Raw genomic sequence first — 27170 nt, forward strand, 5'->3', positions numbered from 1 at the left:
CACTCTTCTGTTGCTAGTTTGTAGAAAGCATTACCAGTGGTTCCTGGGACGTGCCCTGGGGATTTAAAAGCTCATTTGATGCTTTCACAGCTAGATTCCTTTCCCTAGCTGTGAAACCCGAATAAGGATGTATTTGCCTAAAATAATTGCTATACTTGCCTTTTTTTTTTTTTTTTTTTTGGTACTGAAGATTGAACCCAGGGGTGCTCTACCACTGAGCCACACCCCCAGTCCTTTTTATTGTTTGAGACAGGGTCTCACTAAGTTACTTAGGCCATCACCAAGTTGCTGACGCTGCCCTTGAATTTATAATCCTCTTGCCTCAGCTTCTTGAGCCACTGGGATTACCGCATGCACCACACACCTGGCTAGACTTGGCTTTTATCCTGAGTACTATTGTGATTTTTAGACTCATTTAATACACAGAGCTTAATGAAAGTGCACAATGTGTTCTAAACAGAAAGCACTCCTCATTGTCATTTGGAACTCCTGAGGAGCCATCCCAGGGAGCCACAACTCCATCCTCCTTGGTTGAGATGAAATTCAGCAGTCTTAGTTATGCTGATTTTTATTATCTGGTCAGCCCAGGGTTAGGTAAAAACTAGCTAAATGGTCCAAAAAACATGATATTTCACTAGTCCTAAAGTTTGCTTCCCATATTCCCTATCACTTAACGTGTATGAGCCTGTTAGGAGGAAATGGCTTTGTTGATTCACAGTACTTTCATTGTCACTTGGTCCTAAATAATTCACAATGTCCATTGCGATTTCCTCATAGCACTTGTGTTACTTCAGATTGTGGCTTTTGTGTTTATGGTGTGCTGTGTGCATACTGTGCAGTCATTTGCAGCTAGAACAGATGTGCTATACACATCATGTGGAATTGCTGTGCTTCACAACCTAAAAAGTGGTCAGTGTGTCAAGTGTTTATTCTCTATTGCATTCTGGTTCCTAGCTCTGTGCTAATTCAGGGTTTATAGTTTAGTTGCTCTGGTCATCTGATCCCTGTTTTCCTGCTTTCTGCTGTCAAGACGGCGCTTCTCCCTGGGGCTCCCTCAGCTTTGCAAGGCTAATGTGTAGGTGTGATGCTGCCTTTGGGTTGTGATAGTGCTTGCTAGTGCAGTCAGCTTGAACAGATCGACCTGGTGTGTCTTTGCGTGTGTCTTTATTTTCATTCTTTCTGTGTGGCTCTAAGATAGTTCCCTTGTGATGTTGAGGTGAATTTTTATTTTTCAGTGCCATTAAATTACCTCTGGGCTCATTTGGGGGAGCAGCACGAGTGGGTTTAGTCTGTTTCCTTTGGCTGTTGGGGCATCAGCACTTTCCTGTTTCCCATCTTTCCTCTTCCCCATCTTTCTGTTAAAATTGATGGTTTCCTGTATTCCTTCTGCTAATTTGGGTAGCTTTAGATTGGTGGTGACCCTTAAATTTTAACACAAATTATTAACTGTAAAATTTTTAACAACCATCTATTGAACACCTGGCTCCTCCTGGCTCCTCCTCTCACTGCTGCCTGGACCCACTGCTGTGTGGTGGTTTTCAAATGCCATAGAGAACTGTGGGCATTTGCAGAAATGGGACAGGGGAGAAGCCACAGGAAGTGGCACCTGAAGAACCCCAGGTGGTTTTGGGGATAGACAATGTACCTAGTGTGGGAAACAAGTGTCTGGGGAAATGTTTTGAATAATTTCTTCCATTCCCCACTGTCTTCTGATTCATTTTATCAGATTCTAATTTCATCATCATGGCGTTACTTTGATTTTTTAGACATGTATTTAAAACATGTTCATTAATATGGGTGTGTGTGTGTGTGTTTTGGATATTCATTCAACTCAATTTCCAAAATGCAGGCCTTTCAGTGATCCAGCTGCAAAAAGCTGGGTGCAGTGGGTCAAGGTAGGAGTGTTTCAGAATACCAAGAGCAGAAGTACACTGCAAACAACTTTATTGTGCAGGACATTTATCACAGTTCCTGCTGTCCTGAGCTGCTCTGTGTCCTTGCAGTCCACCCTCAACAGTACGTGCCTTTACTTCCTCTTCTTCTTGCTCGGGGTGGACTTGCTGGCCTGAGACATAGCTGTGTCCTCTTTGGGAGGGCTTTGTGTGAGGACTGAGGACAGGGCGTCCCCTGGCTCCTTGATCACAGGGATGTCCATCTCAGTATCTTGTTTCTTGGCCTCTTCCTCCCTTAAGATATTAAGCCTAAAAAAGCAAACATAGGAAGGTAGATTTTTTTTCCTTTGAAATTTATTTATTTTGGTATTGGGGATTGAATCCAGGGGGCTTATCCACTGAGCCACATCCCCAACACTTTTTTATATTTTACTTTGAGACAGGGTCTTGCTGAGTTGCTTGGGGCCTCACTAAGTTGCTGAGGCTGGTTTTGAACTTGCTATCCTCCTGCCTCAGCTTCCTGAACCACTGGGATTACAAGCATGTGCCACCGTACCCAATAGTTCTTATTCTGTGTATCAAGTAAAGTTGTCCATATCTGTTTTTCATCAGTGCCTGTAACCAAAACTGAACTGCCATCAACTTGCCAGAGTTATTAGTAAAGCCATAGCTAGACAGCCCAGGTAGAATGCTATGGATCTGACATGAGATGTCAACCTCTTTTCTCTGGGTGACCTTGTGACAGTCCTCATATGTTCCTGCCCTCCAGCATACAGCAATGCTTTCTCCAGTGAGCGGAGACACACGTCACCAAGGGCAGGTGTCTGCACTGCTAAAGGACCATGCAGAGCTGAGCCTCAGCAGTGATGCTGCGGTGAGTTGCAGTATCCTGTCCTGCTTCCTGGACTCCTGGCCTTCAGCTGTCTTCCTGGCCCCAGCAGTCCTGTGAGGCATTACCATGACCCCACCTGATAGATGAGGACAAGAGGCTTGGAGTTGTGCACAGAGCCGGCAGGGGGTGGGGGTGGGCGGCGGCTAGGGTCTGAACCATGGCTTCCTGTTGCCTCTCACACAGGTGTCCGTTCCACTTAGACACCCAGAAAAACAAGCAGCCCACAGTGAGCCCCAAGCCCCCCCAAACCAGGTGGGGACACCCCTTGACACTTCTGACACCATATTTTCTCTTCACCTCACCAACTGTCCAACACCACTGATATAAAATTCTTACACCATCCACTCACATTAGCACAAACCTCACAAGTGACGGGAGTTCAGTCCCACGAGGCCACCCCCATCCAGATGCCAGTCACAAGTTCAGGACTCGGATACTTCTGACTAACCAGCTATGAATCAAAAGTGCCCACAACGCCCCCTTCAGGTTCTATAATATGCTAGAATAGCTCGAAGACCTCTAGCAAAAAACTTTGCTTACATTTACTGGTTTACTTTAAGAGATATTACAAAGAATAAAAATGAACAGCAGAGAGCAGTGGTGCTCAACCGTAATTCCAACTTTACACCAAAGGCTGAGGCGAGAGGATCACAAATTCTAGGCCCACCTGGGTAACTAACTGAGACCTTGTCTCAAAAAATAGAAAAGGGCTAGGGGTGTAGCTCCATGGGAGAGTACACCTGGGTTCAATCCCCAGGACTGCAAAAGAAAAAAAAAAAGGAATAAAAATGAACAGCCGAACAGCCAGATGAAGAGGGATGTACGGTCAAGTCCAGAAGAGTCCCAAGAACTTCTGTCCCTGCAAACTTACCTTCCCATCACATGGATATGTCCAGCCCCAGAAACTAAATCCCACCCATGATTTGGTGTTTCTGTAGAGGTTCCGTTATGTAGGCATGACTAGCAGAACTCAGTCCCCAGCCTCCCCACCTGCCCAGAGACAAGGGTGAAGCTGGAAGTTCTCCAGTCACAGGTGGTTCCTTGGGCAACGTCCCCCAAGTGAAGTTATCCAGGGCCCTAGCCACAGTCATCTCATTAATATATAAAAACGTGCCTTCAGAGATGCTGGGATCTGGTAGGTCCTGGGGTCAGGAGCAGATGCTAGCTCCTCTATATAAACAAAAGATGCTCCCAGCCCTCTGGAAGCCACAAAGCCTTTGGAACTGGCAGGAGCAGAGGCCAGATATTTTTTTTATGCTCTGGACAACCTCGGGACGTCGTGAATTTGGCAGTGCAAGCATGTGCTCCTGATGCTCCAGGTAGCTACGAAAGATGGGGAAGAATGCTGAGTTCGTGCCAGAGGAGGGCCGGGGCCCTGCCATACCTTGCTTCCAGCTCTTCACTCTCCATCTTCTTCTGTTGAGCCATGGCTGCATCCTGCAACCGGTTTTCCTTTACTTTTTCCTTGAGCAGCTCCTCGTGCTTGTATGCCTGGAAGAGCGTGTTCACAAAGAAGACGTACATGTTATTGACCCACGTGTTGAGCTTCTCCTTCTGGTCATTCTTGGGTTTTTCATTTTTCTCTGGAATAAAGTTTAATTAAAATGAGCATTAATACAATCCTGCAGTCTGGAGTCTCTTACTCTAATTCTGCCCTTTCCTGTGATGGCCTCTGTGTCCCCACCCTGTCAGAGGGGGCGAGGAAACTGCAGAATGCTTCAGTGACCACCTGGGACAAAGCAAGTTCTCTGCAGACCCTGGCTGCTTGTCAGCACTGCCTTTGAACCTCCTGGTACCTGTTGTTTTCTCCTCAATAGTTGATGTTTTCCATGTTTCGGTGGGGAACCCTCCTGGCTCTTGTCTTCAGAGATTTAAATCTCTGTTGAATAACAAAGGTAAGGAGACTCTTGTCTTGAGTTCTGGCTACTCCTCTCTGGAGGATGGGGATGGGCAGTGGTGTTGGAATAGGTGCTGTGGGAAGGGAGTGTGACCAGTCCACCCCACCAACCAGCCTCCCAATCCAGGAGCCACTGTGGTATGCTCCAAGTGCAAGGACATCAGGAAGATCCATGATCCCAGTGCCAGATTTTAGAGACTAATGGAGACCTGTGTGTGCTTCCCACAAGGACCCCTGGCTGGAGAACACTCACATAACCTGCGGCAGGCCTCGGGCTTGGGTAAGAGTTGTGCATGGAGGAATGAGGTAGGAAGTCAAGAAAACAAGCCCTAACCTGTCAAGGTTCTTACACAGCCTCTGCTCTGAGGCAGCACTGTACAGCACAGACTAGGGCCATGTGAGTTAGGCTCAAGGCCCCTCTGTGCCACGTACTCGCGGCACAACCTTGGCCAGTAAACACTCTCTGTGCCAGTTTCTTCATTTGCAAAAGGGTCACCGTACTGTTACCTGCCTCACAGGTATTGTGAAAATCTGATGCATTAGCTTGCAAGCTAAGCACCACACACACAGGAAGTACACGCTAATGACTGTCATGGGTATTACCCATGGACCCAAAGGACCAGTGTTATAACCCGAGGGAGCAGGTAGGATGGAATGGACTGATAGATTTGCAGGAAATTTAAGTCTTTTATAAAAGATAGTTAATTGAGTAAAATTCTTAACTATTGATGTCAAGCTTGCTCATTGTAGAAAATACTAGATTTGTTAAAAAATGTATACTGGGAACCAATTATATAGCAGACCCTGTTCCAAGAGCTGTAAGAAACAACAAAAATATGTACCTCTAGCATAACCAAAACATGAACCCATTTTGTCCCATGGTCCTAGATGTGGAACACCTATAAAAACCTTAGTATTCAATATGTAATTATATAGTTATAAAAGAACATAACAGTAGGCTGGGCACCATGGCGCATGCCTGTAATCCCAGCAGCTCAGGAAGTTGAGGCAGGAGGACCTCAAGTTCAAAGCGAGGTGCTAAACAACTCAGGCCCTGTCTCTAAATAAGATACAAAATAGGGCTGGGGATGTGGCTCAGCGGTCAAGTGCCCCTGAGTTCAATCCCTGGTATCCCCCCCCCCAAAAAAAAAGTCTAGCAGTAGGAATATAATACATGTATATAGTAGGAATATATGTGGACGTGATTATAATTTTAATATGTATATACACATAATCTCTAGATTATGATTTCTAACCGATTTTAATGCACCTGTGTCAATTTCATTGAAATATTCACAGAATTGAAAACCTGGGAATTAATAAGCTAATGACATTCTAGTGTACATCCTACTAGTAATTATCAGAGAAGATAGATAACAAATATGGGGTCGTGTGTCCTGTTTTTCTGTCAGCACTGTATTCTGAAAGAGTTTTAATGGCTGTAAATCATTGTGATGTGCATGGAAACTACGGGAGCTGTGCCGTACTCTACTCAGCCTAGGGCTTTTCCGTTTTCTGAGCAATGCTGCAGTGAACACCCTCATCCATACAGCTTTGCCCACACCTCTGAACATTCCTGGGGTAAATCCCCAGAAGCAGAGTTGCTGGGTGAAACAGAATGCTCGAGTTTTGACCCTTGGTGCGTGTTTCCAGACTGCCTTTTAGAAAGATTGAGCCATTTTATCATCCACCCCACTTTCAGTGCATGAAACACTTTTTCCCTTAAATCACTGCCATAAGCACCATTTACTTTTGATAGCACTTTATTGTTTTAATTTGCATTTTCTTAATATCAGTAAAGTTCTTTTTATATGTTTATGGATCACTTATGTTTTTTGAAGAGTGGCTTTTTCCTATTTTTTTCTTATTTTAAGGATATTCCCTTAATATTTTCTCTTTGATTTTTCATTTTGTTCTTGGCTTCTTTTGCCAAAAACTGGTTTTGATTTCTATCAGTATTTTCTCTGTATTTTACCTTAGTTTTTATACTTAAGCCTTTATCAACACTAAGAATATAACATACACTTGTATATGCTCTCAATTTTATGGTTCCAGTCTTTACATTTACCTCTTTAATCCACCCAAATATTTCCCCTAAATTTAGCCAATTTCAGCTGCATTTATTAGACAGTCCATCTTTCCCCTACCAAGGAGGAATAGCTACTATGTACTGAATGCCCATCTGTGTTTATAATAATCAGCCTATTTTTTTTTGCAGAACCAGTTTACTTACTGTAGCTTTACATTTTTAGTATATTTTAATAAATAGAACTAAATTATCCTCTTGGTTTTCTTTTTAATATTCTGTTTCTGTCCATTATTTTTCCAGGATTATTTTGTCAAATTTGTAAGACAGTTGTGGTTAGAATTAGCTGGAATTGCAGTTAAGTCTCTAAGTTATTTTGGGGAGAATCTACATTGCTACAATACCAAGTCTTACCAGGTAGGTAATGTTTCCATTTATTCAAGATTTTTATAAGGTCTGTAAAGTTCAGTACTTTGGGGTACTAAAATTGTAAATTGACAAATTTTAATATATATACTTATGAGATATAAATATACAATGTAGAATGCTTAATCAAGCTAATTAACATACCTATCATCTCAAATATACACTTTCATGGTAAGAGCATTTGAAGTTTACTCACAGAAATTTTGAAATACATTATTAACTATAGTCACTACTCCCAATCCTTGATAATAACCATTCCACTCTCGGCTTCTGAGTTCAGTTGTTCTAGGTTGTGCCTTGGCTTTTTGTGCCTTGCCTATTTCATTTAGCACAACATCCTCCAGGTTCATCCATATTGTCACCAATGACAGAATTTCCTTTTTAAGGCTGAATAGTATTCCATGTGTATATCATATTTTACTTATCTACTCATCCATTGATGGACATGTAGGTTGATTCCATATCTTGGCTTTTGTGAACAGTGCTGTGATGGACATGGAAGTGCATGTCTCTTCCAACATCATCATTTCAAATCCTTTATCTATATAGCTCGAGGTGGTATTGTTATGGTTTGAATCTGGAATGTCTCCCAAAGGCTTAATGTGTTGAAGGTTCAGTCCCCAGTGGGCAATGTTCAGAGGGGGCTTATGAGAGCTCTGACCTCATCAATGGGTTAACCCATTGAGGGATTTCTAACTAAGTGGACTAATGGGAAGTAGTGGAAACTGTAGGAGGTGGGGCCTGGTTGGAGGGAGTGGGTCCTTAGGGACTATATCTTTGTCTCCCACCCCTTCTTCCTCCCAGCTGCCATGAAGTGGCCAGAATTCCTGCACCAAGCCTTTCTGCCATGACGTTCTGTCTCACCTCAAGCTTAAGCAATGGAGCCAGCCACCCACGGACCAGAGCCTCTGAAACCATGAGCCAAAGCAAATCTTTCCTCTTGTTGTTGTTCTCAGGTATTTTGTCAAGTGACCAAAAGCTAACACAATGTTAATTCTTTTAGCTTTTTTTTTTTTTTAGTTGTAGATGGCCACAATACCTTTATTTTATTTTATTTATGTGGTGCTGAGTATCAAACCCAGTACCTCACAGGAGCTAGGCAAGCGCTCTACCACTGAGCTACACCCCAACCCCTACTTTCAGCTTTTTGAGGAACCTCTATACAGTCTTCTGCAATGGCTAGACATTCCCACCAACATGTACAGAGGCCCCCCCCCTTTTTTTCCACATCCTCACCAACACTTACTTTCATCTTTTTGGTAATAGCCAGTCTGATAGATGTGAGGTGATATCTTATTGTAGTTTAGTTCGAATGATTAGTGATGTTGAACATTTTTTTCATGTTGGTCATTTACACGTCATCGTTGGAGAAATGTCTATTCTAGTACTTTGCTCATCTTTAAGTCACTTTATTTTCTTACTCTTGAGTTCCTCAGGTATATTCTGGGTGTTACCCAGTTCTGAGATGTCCTGCTTGCAAATATTTCTCCCAATCCATAGTTTGTAGCTTTGCTCTGCTCATTGTTTCCTCTGCTGTGCATAAACTTCTTGGCTTGATGTAATTCATTCGTCTGTTTTGGGCTTTGCTATTTTTCTTAATATATATTTCACAAATTCTTTTTGTTTATTCTTAGATACTTTATAGTTTGTTATCATCAACTGAAACTTCTTTTCCTCTTCATAGTTTTTCTTTCTCCATATTTTCTGATTTTGCAGGGGATGGGGGTACCAGGGATTGAACTCAGAGCCTTTGACCACTGAGCCACATCCCCAGTGAGTTTTCATCTCTTTTGCAGGCTTCTTTCATTTAGACACAGTTGCTTAGCACCTCACTTTTGCTAAAGCTGACTTTGAACTTGTGATCTTCCTGCCGCAGCATCCCAAGTAGCTGGGATTACAGGTACGGTCACTCTTAATATTTCAAGTGGCTTTCCAGTTGATGTTATATATTTATTCATTAATCCTTAGCAAGTTTTTATTAAATCTCTAGAAGCACACTTAGCATTGCTAGGCTGTGGGAATGCAGCAGTGATTGACAGCACTCCACTCTCAGAGAGCAGGACATTTCCATTCCAGGAGCAAGGAGAGGACTGAGGGACAGATGTTTCAGGCACTGACACTGCAAAGATGAGACTAAGGCAGAGGAAAGAAGCAGAGAGTTTCCTTAACGGGATGGCCGGGGACACCTGCCCTAATGAAATGGAGCACTCCAGGTGCCCCTCAGTCCTCAGTGCAGCATTTGCTACTATCATTTGCTCATGTCCTCTCAAAGTCCAGAGGAGAGGCTTTCGAGAGCAATAGTACTGGAGTTTTTGAGTCAACTCCATCTGAAGACTAAAGTAAAATCCCAAGCTCATTTTCTCTCTGCTAGGAACTTAAGAAAAACATTTTTTTTGTATTTAATAGCATTGCTGTTTAAAAAAAAAACAAACAAACAAACAAACAAAAAAAAAACTTTCCCTTTCTATTTCTCTTAAGGCAGTCTGATCTTGTTTACGTCTCACTTGCTCCCTTTGCCGGATGTCCTTGGGTTTGCTGATTTGCCTGCCTCTCTCTCTCTCCCCCGGTCCTTTGTCCTGAGTCAGGTTTACAGATGTCCTTTGAACATATCAGTCCTGTCTTTTCATTTTGAGAAAATGTTCAGGAAGTATAATTTTCATATTTAATTTATTGATTTTGTGTTCTTGTAGGGAGTCCTGTGACACTAGGACTTATTTGCCTACCTTTTATATCTGTTTTCTTGAAGTCTTTTAGAATTCTCCTTTTCCCTTTCTATTTCTCTTAATGCAGTCTTTTTGTTTACTTTTTTCCTTCTAGTTTGATCTTTTAAGAATGTTTTTCTTTTATTTCTAAATTCTTTCTTGAGCTGTTTTCTCAACTGAGGTTTTCTAATTCTGATTAGTTATCCTGTCATCTCTTCTATCACATTCTCAATTTATTTGGGCTCATGTTACAATATTTGTGACAGTTTTCATCTCTTTTTCAGGCTTCTTTCAGGCTTTGGTTCTCCGTGGCAGTATTCTGCTTCTTATTCTTTTTTTCTTGTAATAATTTCATTTCAGATGAGACCACACCCTATTCTTTTTCTACCTTCAGAAAAGTAGGTATCTGGGGGCTGGGGTTGTGGCTCAGTGGTAGATGCTTGCCTAGCATGTGTGAGGTCCTGGGTTCAATTCTCAGCACCACATACAAATAAATCAAAAATAAAGATCCATCAACAGCTAAAACACACACACACACACACACATTTTAAAAAGACTATCCTCTTGGGGCTGGGGATGTGGCTCAAGCGGTAGAGCGCTCTCCTGGCATGCGTGCAGCCCAGGTTCGATCCTCAGCACCACATACAAACAAAGATGTTGTGTCCGCCGAAAACTAAAAAATAAATATTAAAAAATTCTCTCTCTCTCTCTCTTTAAAAAATAAAAATAAAAAAAAGACTATCCTCTCTGGTGGATTTTTTTTTTTTTTAAAGAAAGAAAAGTAGGTATCTGAACTTTAGGGCTTAGGTGGATGATGCACAACAGTTTTTCTAGCCTCAGGATTCTAGAACTCCCCCTTCTGTTCTTTCAGTGACTTCCCAATTCCTTTTCATTGGATCCTTCTTTGCCCTTCTGCTCCAGGATTCTCAGTTTGAGTTCTACCCAGCACTGTCTCCTGGGGCCTGGGTTTTCCTGAAGGGAGTTTGGGTGGCGAGTTCCTGGGGCTCCGAAGCCCTCACCTGAGCCCTGGAGCTCCCTGGTCCCCTGGAGCACACACATGCTCTCCCCCAGGCGGCTCTGCCAGGCTTACAGAGTTCCTGCTGGGGGATCTGGATCCTCCCATTCTCAGGTCTGGAAGATGCTCTGATTGCTTCTGTCTCTTATATCTGTTCTTTTCTTCTTGCGACCATTTTTGCATTCTGAGGTCACTCAAGTTGTGTAGCTAGTGATTTATCCCTTTCTCCTCAAATTTTGACTTTCATGTTAATACCTTATCACAAAATAAGATTCTACTATAGTTCATGCTCTTTTGGTTTTGCATTCTAATTGTGCTTCTTCATGTGGGGATCTAGAAAGATGGAAAAAACACCCATGTGCCACCCTCATCTTCCCAGAATCCCCACTCTAAGTGGTTTTCATGTCACCCTTTTTCCCGGTTGAGAACAATGGTTACTGTTTTCATTTTTTTAATCTTCATTAAGTTTTTATAACTTGATTATGCTAATTTTTTAAAATATATTTTTTAGATGTTGATGGACCTTTATTTTGTTCATTTATTTATATGCGGTGCTGAGAATTGAACCCAGCAGCACTTGACCACTGAGCCACATCCACAACGCCTTTTGAGACAGGGTCTCACTGAGTTGCTTAGGGCCTCACTAAGTTGCTGAGGCCAGCTTTGAACTCATGATCCTCCTGCCTTAGCCTCCCGAGCTGATGGTATTACAGGCATGGCCACCATACTCAGCCTGTGAGTGTGTCTTGCCACTGCCTTCTTCCTGCTCTCTTAGTGTTTCATTATTTCTCCTTTCTGCTTTTTGGGGCTGAGTGTTTAGGTTATTGTTTTCTTGGTAAACTTAATATTTTTTTCTGGTTGTAGTTTTGGCCATGTCCTATAGGTAATGTCTAAGTTATTTTAATCTCCTAAGTGTTCTTAGAAATGCAATTTGAGGGTCAGGCGCAGTGGCGAACACCTGTAATTCTAGTGGGTTGGGAGGCTGAGGCAGGAGGATCACAGGTTCAAAAAGCTAGCCTCAGCAATTTAGTGAGACACTGTCTCTAAATAAAATATAAAAAGGGGGTAGGGATGTGGCTCAATGGTTAAGCACACCTGGGTTCTATCGCAGTACTAAAAAAAATGCAATTTGATTTTCTTTTTTTAAATTTGTTTTTAGTTGTTGATGGACCTTTATTTTATTTATTGGTATGTGGTGCTGAGAATCGAACCCAGTGCCTCATGCATGCTAGGCAAGCGCGTTACCACTGAGCCACAACCCGAGTTCCACAATTTGATTTTCTTTATAAATTATTTAAAATAATGGTGGTCTTCGTTTTTGGTGGATTTTTTAAATAATTTTTAATTGTTGATGGACCTTTATTTTGTTTACTTATTTATATGTGGTGCTGAGAATCGAACCCAGTGCCTCACACATGCCAGGCAAGTGCTCTACCCCTGAGCCACAACCCCAGCCCCTTTGGTGGATTTTGGTTCTTTGATTTTTTGCTTTAAATTTTCAAGTGGTTAGATGATATTTTACATTTAAAATCAACATACCTGGTCCTTTACTAAGAGCATCATCTTCTTCATCAATGTGTGGCAATCCATTATCTTCTTTGACATCTATCACTGCTTCTGTATGTATTCCAGGCCCTGCATTTATATCAGACATCACATTTTGGGCTACAATTTAATAAGTTTTATGTTTGTGGAATTATTTTATGGTTCAGGAATCACTTGATATCTTTTGCCAAAATAAATGGGATTTTTCTTTCTTTTTTTCTTTAGTACCAGGGATTGAACCTGGGGTGCTTAACTACTGAGCCACATACCCAGCCCCCCACCCTTTGTTTTTGTTTTGTTTTTTTTGGAGACAGGGTCTCACTAATTTGCTGAGGCTGTCTTTGAACTTGTGATCCTCCTTCTTCAGCCTCCTGGGCCACTGGCATGCACCAGTGCCCCCAGCTAAACAGCACTTTTCAAATTATTCACCTTGAAATTAAAGCCTTCCAGACTAGCTTTGTCAATCATTGTTATGTCCTTAGATGTGTTAGGCACATAAGGAAGATCAGAGAACCCAAAACACAACCCTATGGGCCTTCACAAGATGACTGGGACCACACAGGCAGGGTGGAGTCACGAGAAGAACCTTTGGTGCCACCCTTCAGCCTCAGAGAGGCTACAGTAAACTATTTAGATATCAGGGACAACATATTTGATAACATCTGTCTACAATCCGCTTAGTCTTAAGCACCATTAAGACAAGAGAGCTATGTGCCTCAGGGAATTTTCTCTTCTAGAGAACTATGATTATTCTCAAAAGAGTAACTCAAGGGGCTGGGGATGTGGCTCAAGCGGTAGCGCACTCGCCTGGCATGCGTGCGGCCCGGGTTCGATCCTCAGCACCACATACCAACAAAGATGTTGTGTCCGCCGAGAACTAAAAAATAAATATTAAAAATGCTCTCTCTCTCTCTCCCCTCTCTCACTCTCTCTTAAAGAAAAAAAAAGAGTAACTCAAAAGAGATATCCCACTTTCTACCCTTATTATCTAGGCTAATTGGTATAATTTCTAATTTCCCCATCCTTTTAAGTGGTGTTGATTTTCTAATCACTTGGCATATTTTAAAATCAGAGATTCATATAATTATATGCAGTCCAGGTCAGAACAAGACTGGATATGAAGGAAGATTAATTCTTATGTTCGTTGTCATAGATACCTCCTAGCTGAAAGACAGTAAGTCACAGCCACCTGCATGCAAAAATCAGATGAAATGGGATTTGAGAAAAGATGCCACATGGGTGGAAGGAAAAGTCTTAGCAGCTGACAAAGTAGTAGCCATGGGCACAATGGCTAGCAAACAGTAGGTGCTCAATCATTGTTAAAGGAACAACCAGAAAGATCCAGGGCAAGATCAAGGTATAGCTAAAACTAAAGATGAATCACCAGCTAATAACATCATTGGTGAAATACAGTAACTGGGGTTTCTTTTGTAGTTGTGTTGCTTTCATAGGAATTGTACGTCTTGAGGATAGCTTTGGGGACAGTCATGAGACTGGCTCTCTGCTAGGATGCTGACCACCACAGGAGAAAAACTGCACAGCCTTGCAGATTAGCCCCAGAGGAGAGGAAAACATGGAGTGAGGGTTGTATAAGGAAGCCAGGGGAAGAGGGTTTCCTGAGAAAGCAGTTCACAGGAGGGCAGGGTTACAGGGCGACAGCGCAAAGTCACTGGTGAGGAAGGGGAGCGTTGGGTATAGGGAGAGCAAGCACTCATTTGGGATGAGCCACGGGAGACACAGGCCGGCAGGCAGAGAAGCCGGGTGCAACCTTTCCTCAGTAAAGGGAGCAGAGAAAGCGAGAGGCTATGGAGGGCAGGCGGGATGACAGTGATCTCCTTCTCTACATATTGCAGCGGGTGCCATGCTCATGAGCAAGACCAGCTAGAGAGGGAGTGAGTGCCAGGAAGAGACAGTCCCTGCACAACAGGTGCTCCAGGAGGAGGCAGCCCAGGACAGAGCCTTGAAGAAGTCACCATTTGGTGGGTAGCTGACCACAGGAACCTAGGCCAGAGCCACTGAAAGCACCTGTGAGATGAGGCAGAAAGTCCCCACCAATTGTACTAAGATCCAGACCCTGGGGGGTCCTAGTGAGGACAGGGATGAGGTTGGAAGCGATGGGCAGGAAGTGAGGAAGCGCAGTCAGCAGGGGGAGAGCCCAGAGGTACTTCCCTAGGAAAACCAGAAAGGAGGCCCATGAGAGCAGGCCGGCACACAGACCAGGCCTCAAAAAAACAGGGAAGATGAGACTCTTCAGCAAAAACAGGTGACTGGGGATATAGCCCAGGCAGGGCCCAGGTGAGGCCATCCAGCTGTTTAGTACTGGTCCTGCCTGGAGAGGGAATGCCCATGGCCCTGGTAGGAGGGCTGGGAGCGGCTTATCAGCCTCCTTATATAAGAGAGAAACTTGTAAAGTTTAGAAGACTGGATGTAACTAATTAGCAGCATTTTATAAGTGTGAAAGTTCTCCAGTTAAGGGCTGGGGGTGTGGCTCAGTGATGGAGTGCTTGCTTCACACATGTGAGGCCCTGGGTTCGATCCTCAGCACCACATAAAAATAAATAAACAAAATAAAGATATTGTGTCCTCTATAACTAAAAATATATTTTTTAAATGTTCTCCAGTTAAAATACTCACCATTCTGGGATAAGAAGGCCAGCCCTTTTCCTGAAGGTTTAAAATTCATTTTGGAACATTTGTCATCACTTAGAGACTTCTTGATCTTGGGCTTTTCCATTAAAACAACAACAACAAAGTAAAATATTACTTCAGCATCATCATGGACTATAAAACTAGTTTTCTACATCATAAGTAATTATAAAATTCCTAATAAGGCCATTCTCAGCTAAATTTGACCTTTTTTGGAGGGTGGAGATACCAGGGATTGAATGCAGGGGCACTCAACCACTGAGCCCCATCCTAGCTCTATTTTATGTTTTATTTAGAGACAGGGTCTCACTGAGTTGCTTAGCTCCTCACTTTTGCTGAGGCTGGCTTTGAATTTGCAATCCTCCTGCCTCAGCCTCATCAGTGTGACCTTGGCATCACTTAGACCTCATCAGTATGAAGAAGGCTTGTGGTGACAGACGCACATTCTGGGGACAGGCTGCACGGTACAAACCCAGCTCCACCATTCACTGGTTACGAGATCATGGACATAATCTTTCAGTGCTACAGTCCTCTCCTGGAGGTAAGAGGACCTTAAGGTCATTTGGGGCATTAAGTGAGCTGACACCTGGGAAGTGCTTGGCATCTGGCAAGGCCCCCATAAGCATGAGCTGCTGCCATTTGCTTGCTAGAATCTCCCTTTCCTCATCAGCAGGTGAGTGCTTGTAAGACAGGCGTTCTGTCCACTGCCAGCCACAGCTGTGTCAATGTGACATGGTGGGCTGTAAATACAAACCTCTGATTTCCTTAATCTCATATCAGGGAAGAATCCTAACTTGCTTGAAGATGACTTGGTGTTGCTAAAGGTAACGACGTCAGACTCGTGGCTCGTGACTACACTTGGACTCCTGTTGTGGATGCTCTAAGCAAGGACAAGCACAGAGGGTTTCCAGCTTCCAGGGAGACACGTGCACACACATTCACATGTGTTTTTCTAACAAGGTATAACTGGCTTTCCTCCCCCACTAGGCAACCACTGTTTTGCTTTCCATCACTACACATTGCTTTGTACTTTACAGAATTTTATATAAATGTCATCACACAGTGTTCATCCTTTTTGCCTGGATTCTTTCACCCAGCATAAATTATTTTGAGATTCATCTGTGTTGTTATTTTCTCACTGAGTCATGCCCCACTGGTCTAGATATAAAAATGTCTTTAGCTAGGTGGGTGATCTGAAGATTTTTGACTATTGAACTTGTTTTATGGCCACCTATTAGGTGTGAGGCAGTATCTTACTGTAGTTTTGACTGGGATTTCACTAATGATTAGCAATGTTGATCATCTTTTCATGTGTTTATTGGCTTTTTTTTTTTTTTTTGGTAGCAGGGATTGAAGCCAGGGATGCTTAACCACTAAGCCACATCCCCAGCCTTTTTAAATTTTATTTTATTTATTTTTTTGTTTTTGAGACAGGACCTTGTTAAGTTGCTAAGGATGGCTTTGAACTTGCAATCCTCCTGCCTTAGTTTCCTGAGCCACTGGGATTACAGGTGTGCACCACTCACCTGGCTATTTGTATACCTTCTGTGGAGAAATGCATATTCAAGTTCTCTGCCCCTTTTTTTTTTTTAACTGGGTGGGTTTTGTTGCTGTTGTTGTTTTTGCTATCGAGTTTTAGAAGTTTTCTGTATATTTCATATGTGTTGTAACCTTTTTTTTTAAGTTGTAGATGGACACAATACCTTTATTTTATTTATTTATTTTCATGTGGTGCTGAGGATGAAACCGAGTGCCTTACACATGCTAGGCAAGTGCTCCATCTCTGAGCCACAACCCCAGCCCCTGTGTTGTAACTCCTTAGAGGATATATGGCTTGTAAATACTGTCATCCCTTACCCATAGGCTAATAATGTCTGATGCACAGAATTTTTCAATGTACACAGTTTATAGGTTTTTATTTTTTAAGCAATCTAATAGTAGTGACCTTTGATACACCATTTGTCCTTTCATTTCATTCTGCATTTATGATTTCTTACAGAGTAGATCTCATCATAACTTACCCACCTCAACTTTTGCTTATCTGTGAATTTCTTAATTTCTTACTCACTTTTAAAGCGAGTGACATAAGAATTTTGGTTGGCAGATTTTTGTTTTAATGTTTTGAATATATCAGCCCACTGTCTTCTGGCCTCCAACTATCCTCGGGGACCTGTTTAGCATCTTTTGTGTACTCATATTTTTATGTCCCTTGATACCTTTGCTCTGGCACAAGCTTTCTGCTCTTTTAAACACTACATACACATGACTGATAATGACATCATATTTCCCAATGTTATCTAATCAGTATGCATGCTGGCTTCCATTATGATACCTTCACTGCTGTGGCGAGGAGTCTCCTTCCTTGATCATTTCCAGGAAATACATTTTCCCTAACTTAAAAAAGCAAAACAAAGCAATATACACCTTTCAAAACGTGAAAAGGCATAAATTTTAAGTTTTAAATTATTTCCTAGAAGGGTTCAAATGCCCAAGATAGTTTTATTTTTTGATTTTTTTTAGTTGTAGATGAACACAATACCTTTATTATATTTATTTATTTTTATGTGATGCTAAGGATTGAACCCAGTGCCTCACATATGCTAGGCAAGCCACAGCCTAGTCCCCCAAGATAGTTTTGATGGAGGTTTAGCCATTCCAGAATAAAACCATTCCTTGTTTGTAAATTCTAAGATTATGTTACCTGACTCATTACCATTTGAATACTTCCAATTTTGTTTCCAAACAGATCATCATATTGAGCATGTAAACAGGATTTATTCATTTGGTCAGGAACATAGCTGACTGCAAAGCATAAGAGAGCTTCAAAGAATTCCAGGAAAACCAGCTGAAATAGAAGAAAACATAGGGATGTCACTCATTCTGACACACCTAGAAGCAGACCAGAGATTGATTTGGGTGTTCATTTCTTATTCATTTTTCCTGACATTGAAATATCCTTCTTTCTAATATTAATCTCTATTATTCTAACAATCAAAAATGTATATGTGGGTTGGGATTGTGGCTCAGAGGTAGGGCACTCGCCTGCCATGAGTAAGGAACTGGGTTCAATCCCCAGCACCACATAAAAATAAAATAAACATATTGTGTCCACCTATAACTAAAAAAATAAATATTAAAAAATGTATATGTATATACACACAGACACACAGTTTCATATATTTGGGTTCAGATTCTTTCAATCAGATCTTGGTTCTTGGTGTCCAAGGTAGAACAAACACCATTTGTGACACATCTTTACAAACCTCAAGTTCTAAGTTGCTGTCGACCCCATCATGTATGAAAGGATTGTCCTCTGCTATTACTGCCACAAATTTGGTTGCAGTTAATTCTTTATTTATCATCCTAAAGTCCTATAAAAGCAAAAACCAACCACATCATAACTGTGCATAATTAATTATAAACAGGTTTATATTTTAATGTCATGCACATCCTAGTGTTATATAACACTTTAAGAAAATATGCCAGAAATCAATATCTTAAAAACTATCATAGTGAAATGCATTCTGGACTACCATTAGTATTTGCCTCTCTACCCCTTTTCTAATCTCTCTAAAACAACAAAGTATGATTTTTCACCCAGACACAGGACAGACAAAATGGAAGTTGGATGATCCAGGTTTAAAATATCAACATGTTCCATGGGCTGGGCGAGCTGAGCTGCTGGCCCAGCTGAGCTGCTGGCCCTGGTGAACAAGGCAAAGGCACTCAGGAGGAGAGAGGCCAGTGTGCAGCTTGGGAAGGAGAGGTGCCACAGCAGCCCAGCTCAGGAAGTCGAGTGTGGCTGGTCCCCTCTCTACACTGAAGGTTTTCTCTCCACAAAAACTGGGTCAGAGAGAATTTGGGCAGAAAACACTTGGCTTCCCTCGAGTCACAGTGCTTTGCTGAAAAGATAGATTAAATGAAATGGGTCTTGATAAGGCCCTTCTCCCACACCCAGTTTTGCCCTTCACTCTGTCCTAAGGCCTGTGATAATCAGGCACCTGTGTCCCACGCAGGAGTCAGGAGACATCTTTTGGAAAACCCCAAGAGAAAAGCTCCATCAGCATTCACAGTTTGCAGCAAGGCAGGTTCCTGGCTGATCCCTCTACAGTGAAACCTATTCTTTGACAAGTGCCACCTAATAGCTTTAGAGCACTGCAGTCTTACATGTGTGTGACAGCCAAGGTTCACGACACATCAGAGGGAAAGGCTTACTGTAAACACCAAGGAACCAAACCAGATGGACAAAAAACAACATTTGGAGGGAACAGAGGTATTCTGTAAGAACAGAGAAAAACCATTAAGCCTCCCCCCTTCAAATCATGTCTTTAGTGGGATAAGAGATATTATGTCCATATTAAAATAAAAAACCCTGAATTGCTAGAATACTAATTCATTATTCTGAAAATTAACCAAGGAAAAAAATCAACCATTTCTCCCTCCCTTCCTGTATGGATTATATCTCAAGAGTACTCAATCAATGAAGTAAGTTCTTGAAGACTCACAGCTAATGAATGTACAAGAAATGACAGATTTGGAAAATTGCCATTGTATAGTCTCTTGTGAACTAATGGACATTAGTAATGACCACTGGGGGCTGCAAAGCCCCTAGACAGGGTTTATGGGAAACATAATAGACGATCATGCTGACACTGTATGACCCACTGATCAATCACAGCATCACTACAAGGAATCACTCTTGATGAGATGTAACAGGAAAGACATATACCACCTGTGGCTTGGTCACAAAATAAAAACCTGAATCTCATCAATCCCCTAATCCAGCCACTATCATGAGAGTGTGGGGAAAAGAAGAAGATGTCAGACGCCACCTCTAAAAGCCACACCATTCTCTTCAGAGACAGTCCACATACTCTTTGCCAGGAGTATGAACCCTTGCTTGCCGCTCTGTGAGTCCCCCCTCTGAAATCCTTCATGTGGGAGCGTGAGGGCAGATGGCTGCAGATCCCCATGGATTACTTGGGGTCACTTGAACCCCATTGTCACTTGGGCCCCTTGGAACCCCCTCTACCACAAAAACCAGGATGTCTGACTTAGTCTGCAAGGACAGATGACCAAATTTCTTCAGTAATAAATGACCATGAAGAAAGGGGAAGGTAGACAAACAGGTATATAATATTCTAGTCCCCAAATCATATACCCTTAAAAAATTATTTTCCTACAGTAAGACACTAAGTAATTGTCAGTTTTTCATAATGCATAGCACTTTAAAAATGTTAAGCACTCTATCATTAGTGTTCTATTTTCCCATCATTTGCATTCTCAAAATTTCAATTATTGTGGAACAAAACTATCATTAGTATAAGAATATTGCATAAATAAAGTCTCACTTTTTTTCAAATTAACTTTTAAAAATCACTTTTCTGATGAGCATTCTTTTTTTTCTTTTTGAGACAGGACTCGCTGTTGCCCACACTGCCTCCACCTCCCAAGTACCTGGGACCGCAGGCCATGGCACGGCGCCCCACATGAACAAGTCCTCCTCCTGTCTTCCTTGAAAGGCAGGACTGCAGGAGTAAAGGTGCTGTCACCCAGGCCGTTCCCTCCCCTCACCTGTGGCACCGTCCCTGTATCTGGGCTTCCCACCATTACAGACCCTTTACATGACTCTCTTCTGCCAAAGAGGACTCAGTAAACATTCAGTGACCATGAAAATCCATTCCAAATCTTTACCTCATTACATATCACACCTAGAATACCTTTCCTTTAATTAATATAAAAATACCTATTAATAGAAAACCAACTTCAGAGACTTTATTTTTCCTTGTGGTACTGGGGATTTAACCCAGAGGCACTCTATCACTGAGCTACATTCCCAGCCCTTTTTAAATTTTTATTTTATTTTTATTAGACAGGGTCTTGCTGAGGTGCCCACAGTGGCCCTGAATTTGTGACCTCCTGCCTGAGCCTCCCAAGTCGCTGGGATTTACAGTGGTGTGCTACCATGCCAGGACCAGTTAAAGCCAATTTCAAACCGAAGTGGTATTAAACTTACTCTCAACATCCAGAGGAAGTGTCTCATCTTCATTGTAAGCTCATTGGGTGGAGCTACATTTGGTCTGCAATAAGCTATGTAAATCTCCCAGCACTTATCAATGTAATTCATTGAGTAGAGTGTCCTCTGTTGCTCACTGAACAAAGTGCCTAAATAGAACATTCCAAAAGTGATTATAGAATTAAATTGTGAAGAAATGATAGCAAATGTAATCCTATTTTTCTTTTTCTTTCTTTTTCTTTTTTTTTTTTTTTATACTGGGGATTATACCCAGGGACACTTTACCACTGAGCTACATCTCCAGCCCTTTAAAATTTTTTTGAGATAAGGTCTCACTAAATTGCCCAGGCTGAATTCAAACTAAACTTTTGATCTTTGAGATCCTCCTGCCTCAGCCTCCTAAATTGCTGGGATTATAAGTATGCAACAGCACCTAGCCTGATCCTATTATTCTTATATTTACCTTTTACTTGGCAGGCATTTGGATGGATATTCTCAGTCATCAGTTTTGTGAAACACAAAAAGAGCGATGGACTTCTGCTTCTGTGATTAAAAATACCATAATTAGGCCTGGGGTTGTGACTCAGCTGTAGAGCACTTGCCTAGCATGTGCATAGCCCTTGGTTTGATCCTTAGCACCACATAAAAAATAAATAAATAAATAAATAAAATAAAGGTATTGTGTCCAACTACAACTAAAAAATAAATATTAAAAAAATACCATAATTACTCCTCGCCCCAGAAGCTAGAACTTAATTCTTTTCTGGATTGTGGGCAAGATTTAATACTTCTAAAAAATACAGTATAAATAGAAAGGGGAGAAGGGGAAAATGCAAGTTTCAGTGGAAAAACTTGCCTGACGCCATTTAATCTGTGAGCCAGGTTAGCATCACTAGTAACAAGACACACCGACATCACACACTGCCTGTATGACATGATAGGAAGGGCAGTTCACTGCCACAGTGTTCTTCACCCAAATCCACTCCGCAGTGTAATCAAGAGAAGATATCAGATGCCAACCAAAACCATGGGACATTTTACCAAATAACTGACCAGCATTTCTTAAAATGTAAAGAGTCCAAGAAAGTGTCATAGATTAGAAGAGTCTGAGAAGACATGACAACAAAATGAACTGTGGGATCCAGGATTAGATCCTGGAACAGAAACAAGAGAGGGGAAAAACTGGGGAAATCCTACTAGTATCTAGGGTCACTTGACCACTGAGCCACATCCTAGCCTTATGTTGTATTTTATTTAGAGACACAGTCTCACCGGGTTGCTCAGTGCCTCACCATTGCTGAGGCTGGCTTTGAACTCGAGATCTTCCTGCCTCAGCCTCCAGAGCCACTGGGATTACAGCTGTGCACCATCGCACCCAGTGATTCCTTACTTTTGATAAATGCATCATAACTACATAAGAGTCACCAGTAGGAGAATTTGAGTGAAGGATACACGGGAGCTCTACACACTACTCAACAACTCTGAAAATCTAAAATTATTTTTTAAGATAAAAAGTTAAAAAATATATATATATATATATATAATCACTTTTGCTCTAAGACAGACAGGAAATTATGACATAAGAAGTAAGAGTTAGTTGTGATTATTTCTCAATAGAATTCCAAGAGCTATTTGCAATATTAAACAACTCAGATATGAAGGGTTTTCAAAGCCTAATCTAATATCTTATTGCTTTGTGGGTGATATTTGTGGAAAAATTTTGGTCCTAGTCCTGCATTTCAAAGATATGTAAAAACACTGATTAACAGAGACAAGAGGACAGCACTGTAATTACAGTACAGGTGGGCTCCGAGTCAGCCCCTCACAGGGATCCAAGAGTGGTACTTACTGAAAGTCTTTGTGATAAATGTGGTAAGCCAAGCGCAGCAGATAGTTCAAGAATGTTCTCAAAAGTATTGTTCTAAATGGAGAATGAATTTCTTCAACTGGTATATCACTGTTGGCTAAAATTTAAAAATTGGAAAGGATGTGTAACATATTCTAGAACCTTGAGCACTGAGATCAAGGACACAGGTTAATTTCTGGAACTCCTTTCCCGACTTTTTCCTTCCCTACTCTCTCAACATTTCTGAACTCGTTTGCAAGTGGCAGTGTGATACACTGTCCTCTAAACCCAAAGAAGTAAAGGACCTTGGATACTCACCACTTAATATCCTGTCCATATCAGCAAGAGTTATATTGTGGTGATGAAATTTGCAATCTTTTAGAAATCTCCAGAAGTGAAGCTTTGTCATCAGAAATGTATTATCCAGAGAGTGATCACATCCTAGGCTACTGTAGAAGCTATAGATTCTTCTTAATTCTGTAATGTTTCTTAAGACAGCGAATTCTACCTGAAAAAAGTCGGCCGTGTATCTTAATCCTGCTTCATAGGAGGAACAGTAAAAGACAAAGCACCTGTTTTCTAAATCAAATGAGGACAGTACATGTAAAGAAAGCAGGTACTTCTTACCTGGGGGAGCTCAATGTTTTATTCTGCCTGTCATCCCCAGTCAATAAAATACCATTTCTGAACAGTAAAAAAAATCTGGAAAATGAAGTTCCTTTCACACTGCAATATGATGGCATCCTGTCTCAATGGCAGCAATAAAATTCTATTGTCATTATCCCTCCTGAACATAGATGCAAAAATCCTTGTGACAAAATAATTGAATCCATATGTAAAACAAATAATACATCAACACCAAGTGGAGTTTATGCTGGCTGGGGGTGCACAGCTGGTTTGGACATTTGAAAAAACAATCAACAAAATTCACCATATTGGTACATTAAATAAGAAAAGCTTCATGATCATACCAGTTGATGCATTTGACAGAATGAACATCCATTCATGATAAAACCAGCAGCAACTTAGGAATAGAAGGGAACTCCTTAACCTGATAAACAGCATGTACCAAAGACATCTAGCTAACACAGTTAGGGATGAAGATATGCACTAAGCAATGTCCATGCTGATTGCTGTACTAACCTCTCTCTGTCCCCAGTTCACCTTTTAGTATTTTCCCAGGCCTCCAATGCCCTTATGCGGTCCTGAACTCCCCATCCACACAGCCTGACGGCCTGTATAGTGTCCCCCTCTTCAAAACCAGTTAGCCTGTGTCTCTCCCTCTTAAACATTCAGAGAATGTGAAGAATAGCATTTGGGGTCCCCAAGGAGAACCAAAAGCCCCCACCTGGATGGTGCATCAGGCATTGGTTACTCTTGCCATTAACTCCTGCTTTTTGAGATTCAGTTCAATGCACAACACAGAATTTGTCTTCATGAAGCTTAAAATTGAGTAATAAACGCAAGACATGCACCTTAAGCAATAAGGAGGTATCGCTGAGAGAACCGAACCAAGGTGAAGAGAAATCCTAAAGCAGCAGCTCCTTGGAGGAGGGTGCACTTGAACTGAACCTGGGAGAACGGAATGAGCAGTAGAATTTCACAGAGCAGGCATCCCAAGGAGAGGCCGGGCCTGGAACAGACAGTGGCTGGGGTGGGGGGCTCCAGGAACACCAGGAGGGCTTGCAGTGAAGCAGTCATCCCCTTCTGCCCAGCCCATCCTGTGCAAAATGGGACAACCCCAGATCTGCCCAGAGGCTGCTGGGAGGATTCAGTGAATTGAAGGCATTTGGGACCGTGCCCAGAGCCAAGTGCGACTCTGCAGCAGCAAACCAGTGTTCTGTGGGTCATGGTGAGGAGGAGAGGACTGACAGAGGCAGGCTGGAAAGGGGCTGATGTCAGATCATGTGACAAAGGCAACCATTTGAGGGAGAACTGGTAGCTCAAAGGCTCAGAGGACCACGGCCTATTTGCTTTAGCTTGTTCTGGTCAAAAATAGAATAATCCAGAACCTCTACTCAGATACCCACCTTTTGACAGAATGCCAATAATAGATAATAAACACATATACTTGTGAAGAAAATCTTAAACCCAAATTGAGATTCTAAAAAATAACTAAGCAGTCCTCTTGAGAGGTCTCAAGATCATGAAGACAATGGAAAATGAAGGAGCTGTCACAGGTTAGAGGGTTAAGGACACAGACAACCCAGTGCAACATGGGGTCAGGTTGAATGCCAGAACAGAAAGAGGACATTAGGAGAAAAACTGGTAAAATTCTGCCCTAGAAGTTGGTAGTGGGGCAACAGTGTTGCTATAACGCTCATTCCTGGGGTCTGTCCACTGTACTATGGTCATGCACGATGGTACATTAAGGGAAGCTGAGAGGAAAGATATATGGAGATCACAATTTTTTGAACTCTATAAGTCTAAAATCAGCTCACAATCAAAAGTAAAAAGTAAGTTATAGAAAATTCACTAAATTTCAATACGTCTATCATGAAATATTATAGTCATTAAAAATATTTAAATGTATTCCCCGAGTGTAGAATCACAGGATCCTTTACTTTCTGTGTCATATTTCCATAATGTTTGAATTTTTGGTAAGAGCATATGTTCCTTTTGTGATTATGATATAGTCAAGATATTTTTAAATCTATAAGTTGTATAAGACCCACATATTTGACAGAACTCCAAAGTGTAAAATGGTATAATAATAACATATAAGAGATTTTATGTATATTACATTATTATAATATAAGAGATTAGGGAGAGAATAATGTAAACAATATGATCACACCTTTCTTGGTAAATATTTTTCACCTAAAAATTATATTGTAGGAGCACATCTTATGGCACTGAATAGCTAGCATTAAATTCCATGTGAAGACAAAGATTTTGTGAATGGAATGATTCTAGTTCTATCTATGAACATTAAAAATTGGAAAGAGGCAGCTCAGGAGGCTGAGATAGGAGGATCGCAAGTTCAAAGCCAGCCTTAGCAACAGCGAGGTGCTAAGCAACTCAGTGAGACCCTGTCTCTAAATAAAATACAAAATAGGGCTGGGAATGTAGCTCAGTGGTCAAGTGCCCCTGAGTTCAAGCCCCAGTACCATCCCCCACCAAAAAAAAAAAAAATTGGAAAGAGGGAGCTGGGCTTGGTGGTACACGCCTGTAATCCCAGTGACTTGGGAGGTTAAAGCAGGAGCATTATAAGTTCAAGCCTCAGCAATTCAGCAAGACTCAGTCTCTAAAAAAATTAAAAGGGTTAGGGATTTAGCTCAGTGGTAAAGCATTCCTGGGTTCAGTCCCCAGTACACCCCCCAAAAAAATTGGGGTGAAAGAGGGTCACAAGATTTTATTGGGATGGAAAACCTCTCTTACTTTTTCCTCATCTGCTTTCTACATTTTCCACTTCTGAAATTAGGGAATGTGATGAAGACTCCTATTTTTTTATTTTTATTTTTTAGTTGTTGATGGACCTTTATTTTATTTATTTTTATGTGGTGCTGAGGGTCAAACCCAGTGCCTCACCCATGCTAGGCAAGCGCTCTACCACTGAGCCACAACCCCAGTCTGAAGACTCATATTTTTAACATGAATCTTGCAGTAGAATTTTGATTCTGGGAGCCTGAGTTACAGTGATGGCCTTGGAACCCAAAATAGGAGGAGAGGAGATGGAGTGAGGCATCTTCCTGAGACTCAGAGAACCAGGAGCCAGAGGAAGTAGCGATGAGGAAGAGGAAAGGGCAAAGACGCTTTGCAGCACAGAGGCTGGCTGGTTCTTGAAGTAACATCTTCAAGTTTCTGGAGGAAGCATGCCGGTCCCCAGTCTAAGCAGGGGCTGTGGTCTAACTGGTACCTGGTAGCTATAATTTTCCAGACAGTCATCTGTCTCTAAAGACTTCTCAATTTCCAGTGATTTCTAAGGGCCTGAAGTTCTCCTGAATCCTAAAAGTCTGCAATAATGCACAGCAGAATTAGCATCCCACTGAGGGAGGTGGCTACAGTCTTGGCCTTCAAACTGACCTGAGTGTGGGGGTGATGTGACTTTCAGTTTCCCCCCTTCCCTGTGGGCTTCCACTTTCTCACCAGCCTGCTCACTCACAGGGCTGCCTTGCAAATTAAACAAGATGATCTACTTAAAGCCTGTTATGCGTATGTATAGAAGACACTCCACAAGTGGCAGCAACCACCAGCTCTAGCATACGAGGACTGTGGAGATTCTGTTATTTAAATCTACAACATAAATTTATAGAATAAAAAGGTT

The 27170-nt window shown here is 41.7% G+C and overlaps 1 protein-coding gene across 1 annotated transcript in view; it reads right to left on the bottom strand.

The window, feature by feature from the left end:
* Positions 1-2026: 2026 nt before the first annotated feature.
* Rsph10b (radial spoke head 10 homolog B) overlaps positions 2027-27170 on the bottom strand; it is a 45694-nt gene continuing 20550 nt past the window's right edge. Inside the window, exons 10-19 of the mRNA XM_026404217.2 lie at positions 23222-23411; positions 22907-23021; positions 21521-21600; positions 21058-21206; positions 18305-18412; positions 17743-17886; positions 15796-15921; positions 15030-15120; positions 4169-4367; positions 2027-2201 (exon numbers count right to left, since the gene is read on the bottom strand). Coding sequence (XP_026260002.1) covers positions 2027-2201; positions 4169-4367; positions 15030-15120; positions 15796-15921; positions 17743-17886; positions 18305-18412; positions 21058-21206; positions 21521-21600; positions 22907-23021; positions 23222-23411 — 1377 coding nt within the window. The remainder of the gene's footprint in view (positions 2202-4168; positions 4368-15029; positions 15121-15795; positions 15922-17742; positions 17887-18304; positions 18413-21057; positions 21207-21520; positions 21601-22906; positions 23022-23221; positions 23412-27170) is intronic.

The sequence above is a fragment of the Urocitellus parryii genome, chromosome 9 (assembly GCF_045843805.1).
Source record: "Urocitellus parryii isolate mUroPar1 chromosome 9, mUroPar1.hap1, whole genome shotgun sequence".
Taxonomy (NCBI): domain Eukaryota; kingdom Metazoa; phylum Chordata; class Mammalia; order Rodentia; family Sciuridae; genus Urocitellus; species Urocitellus parryii.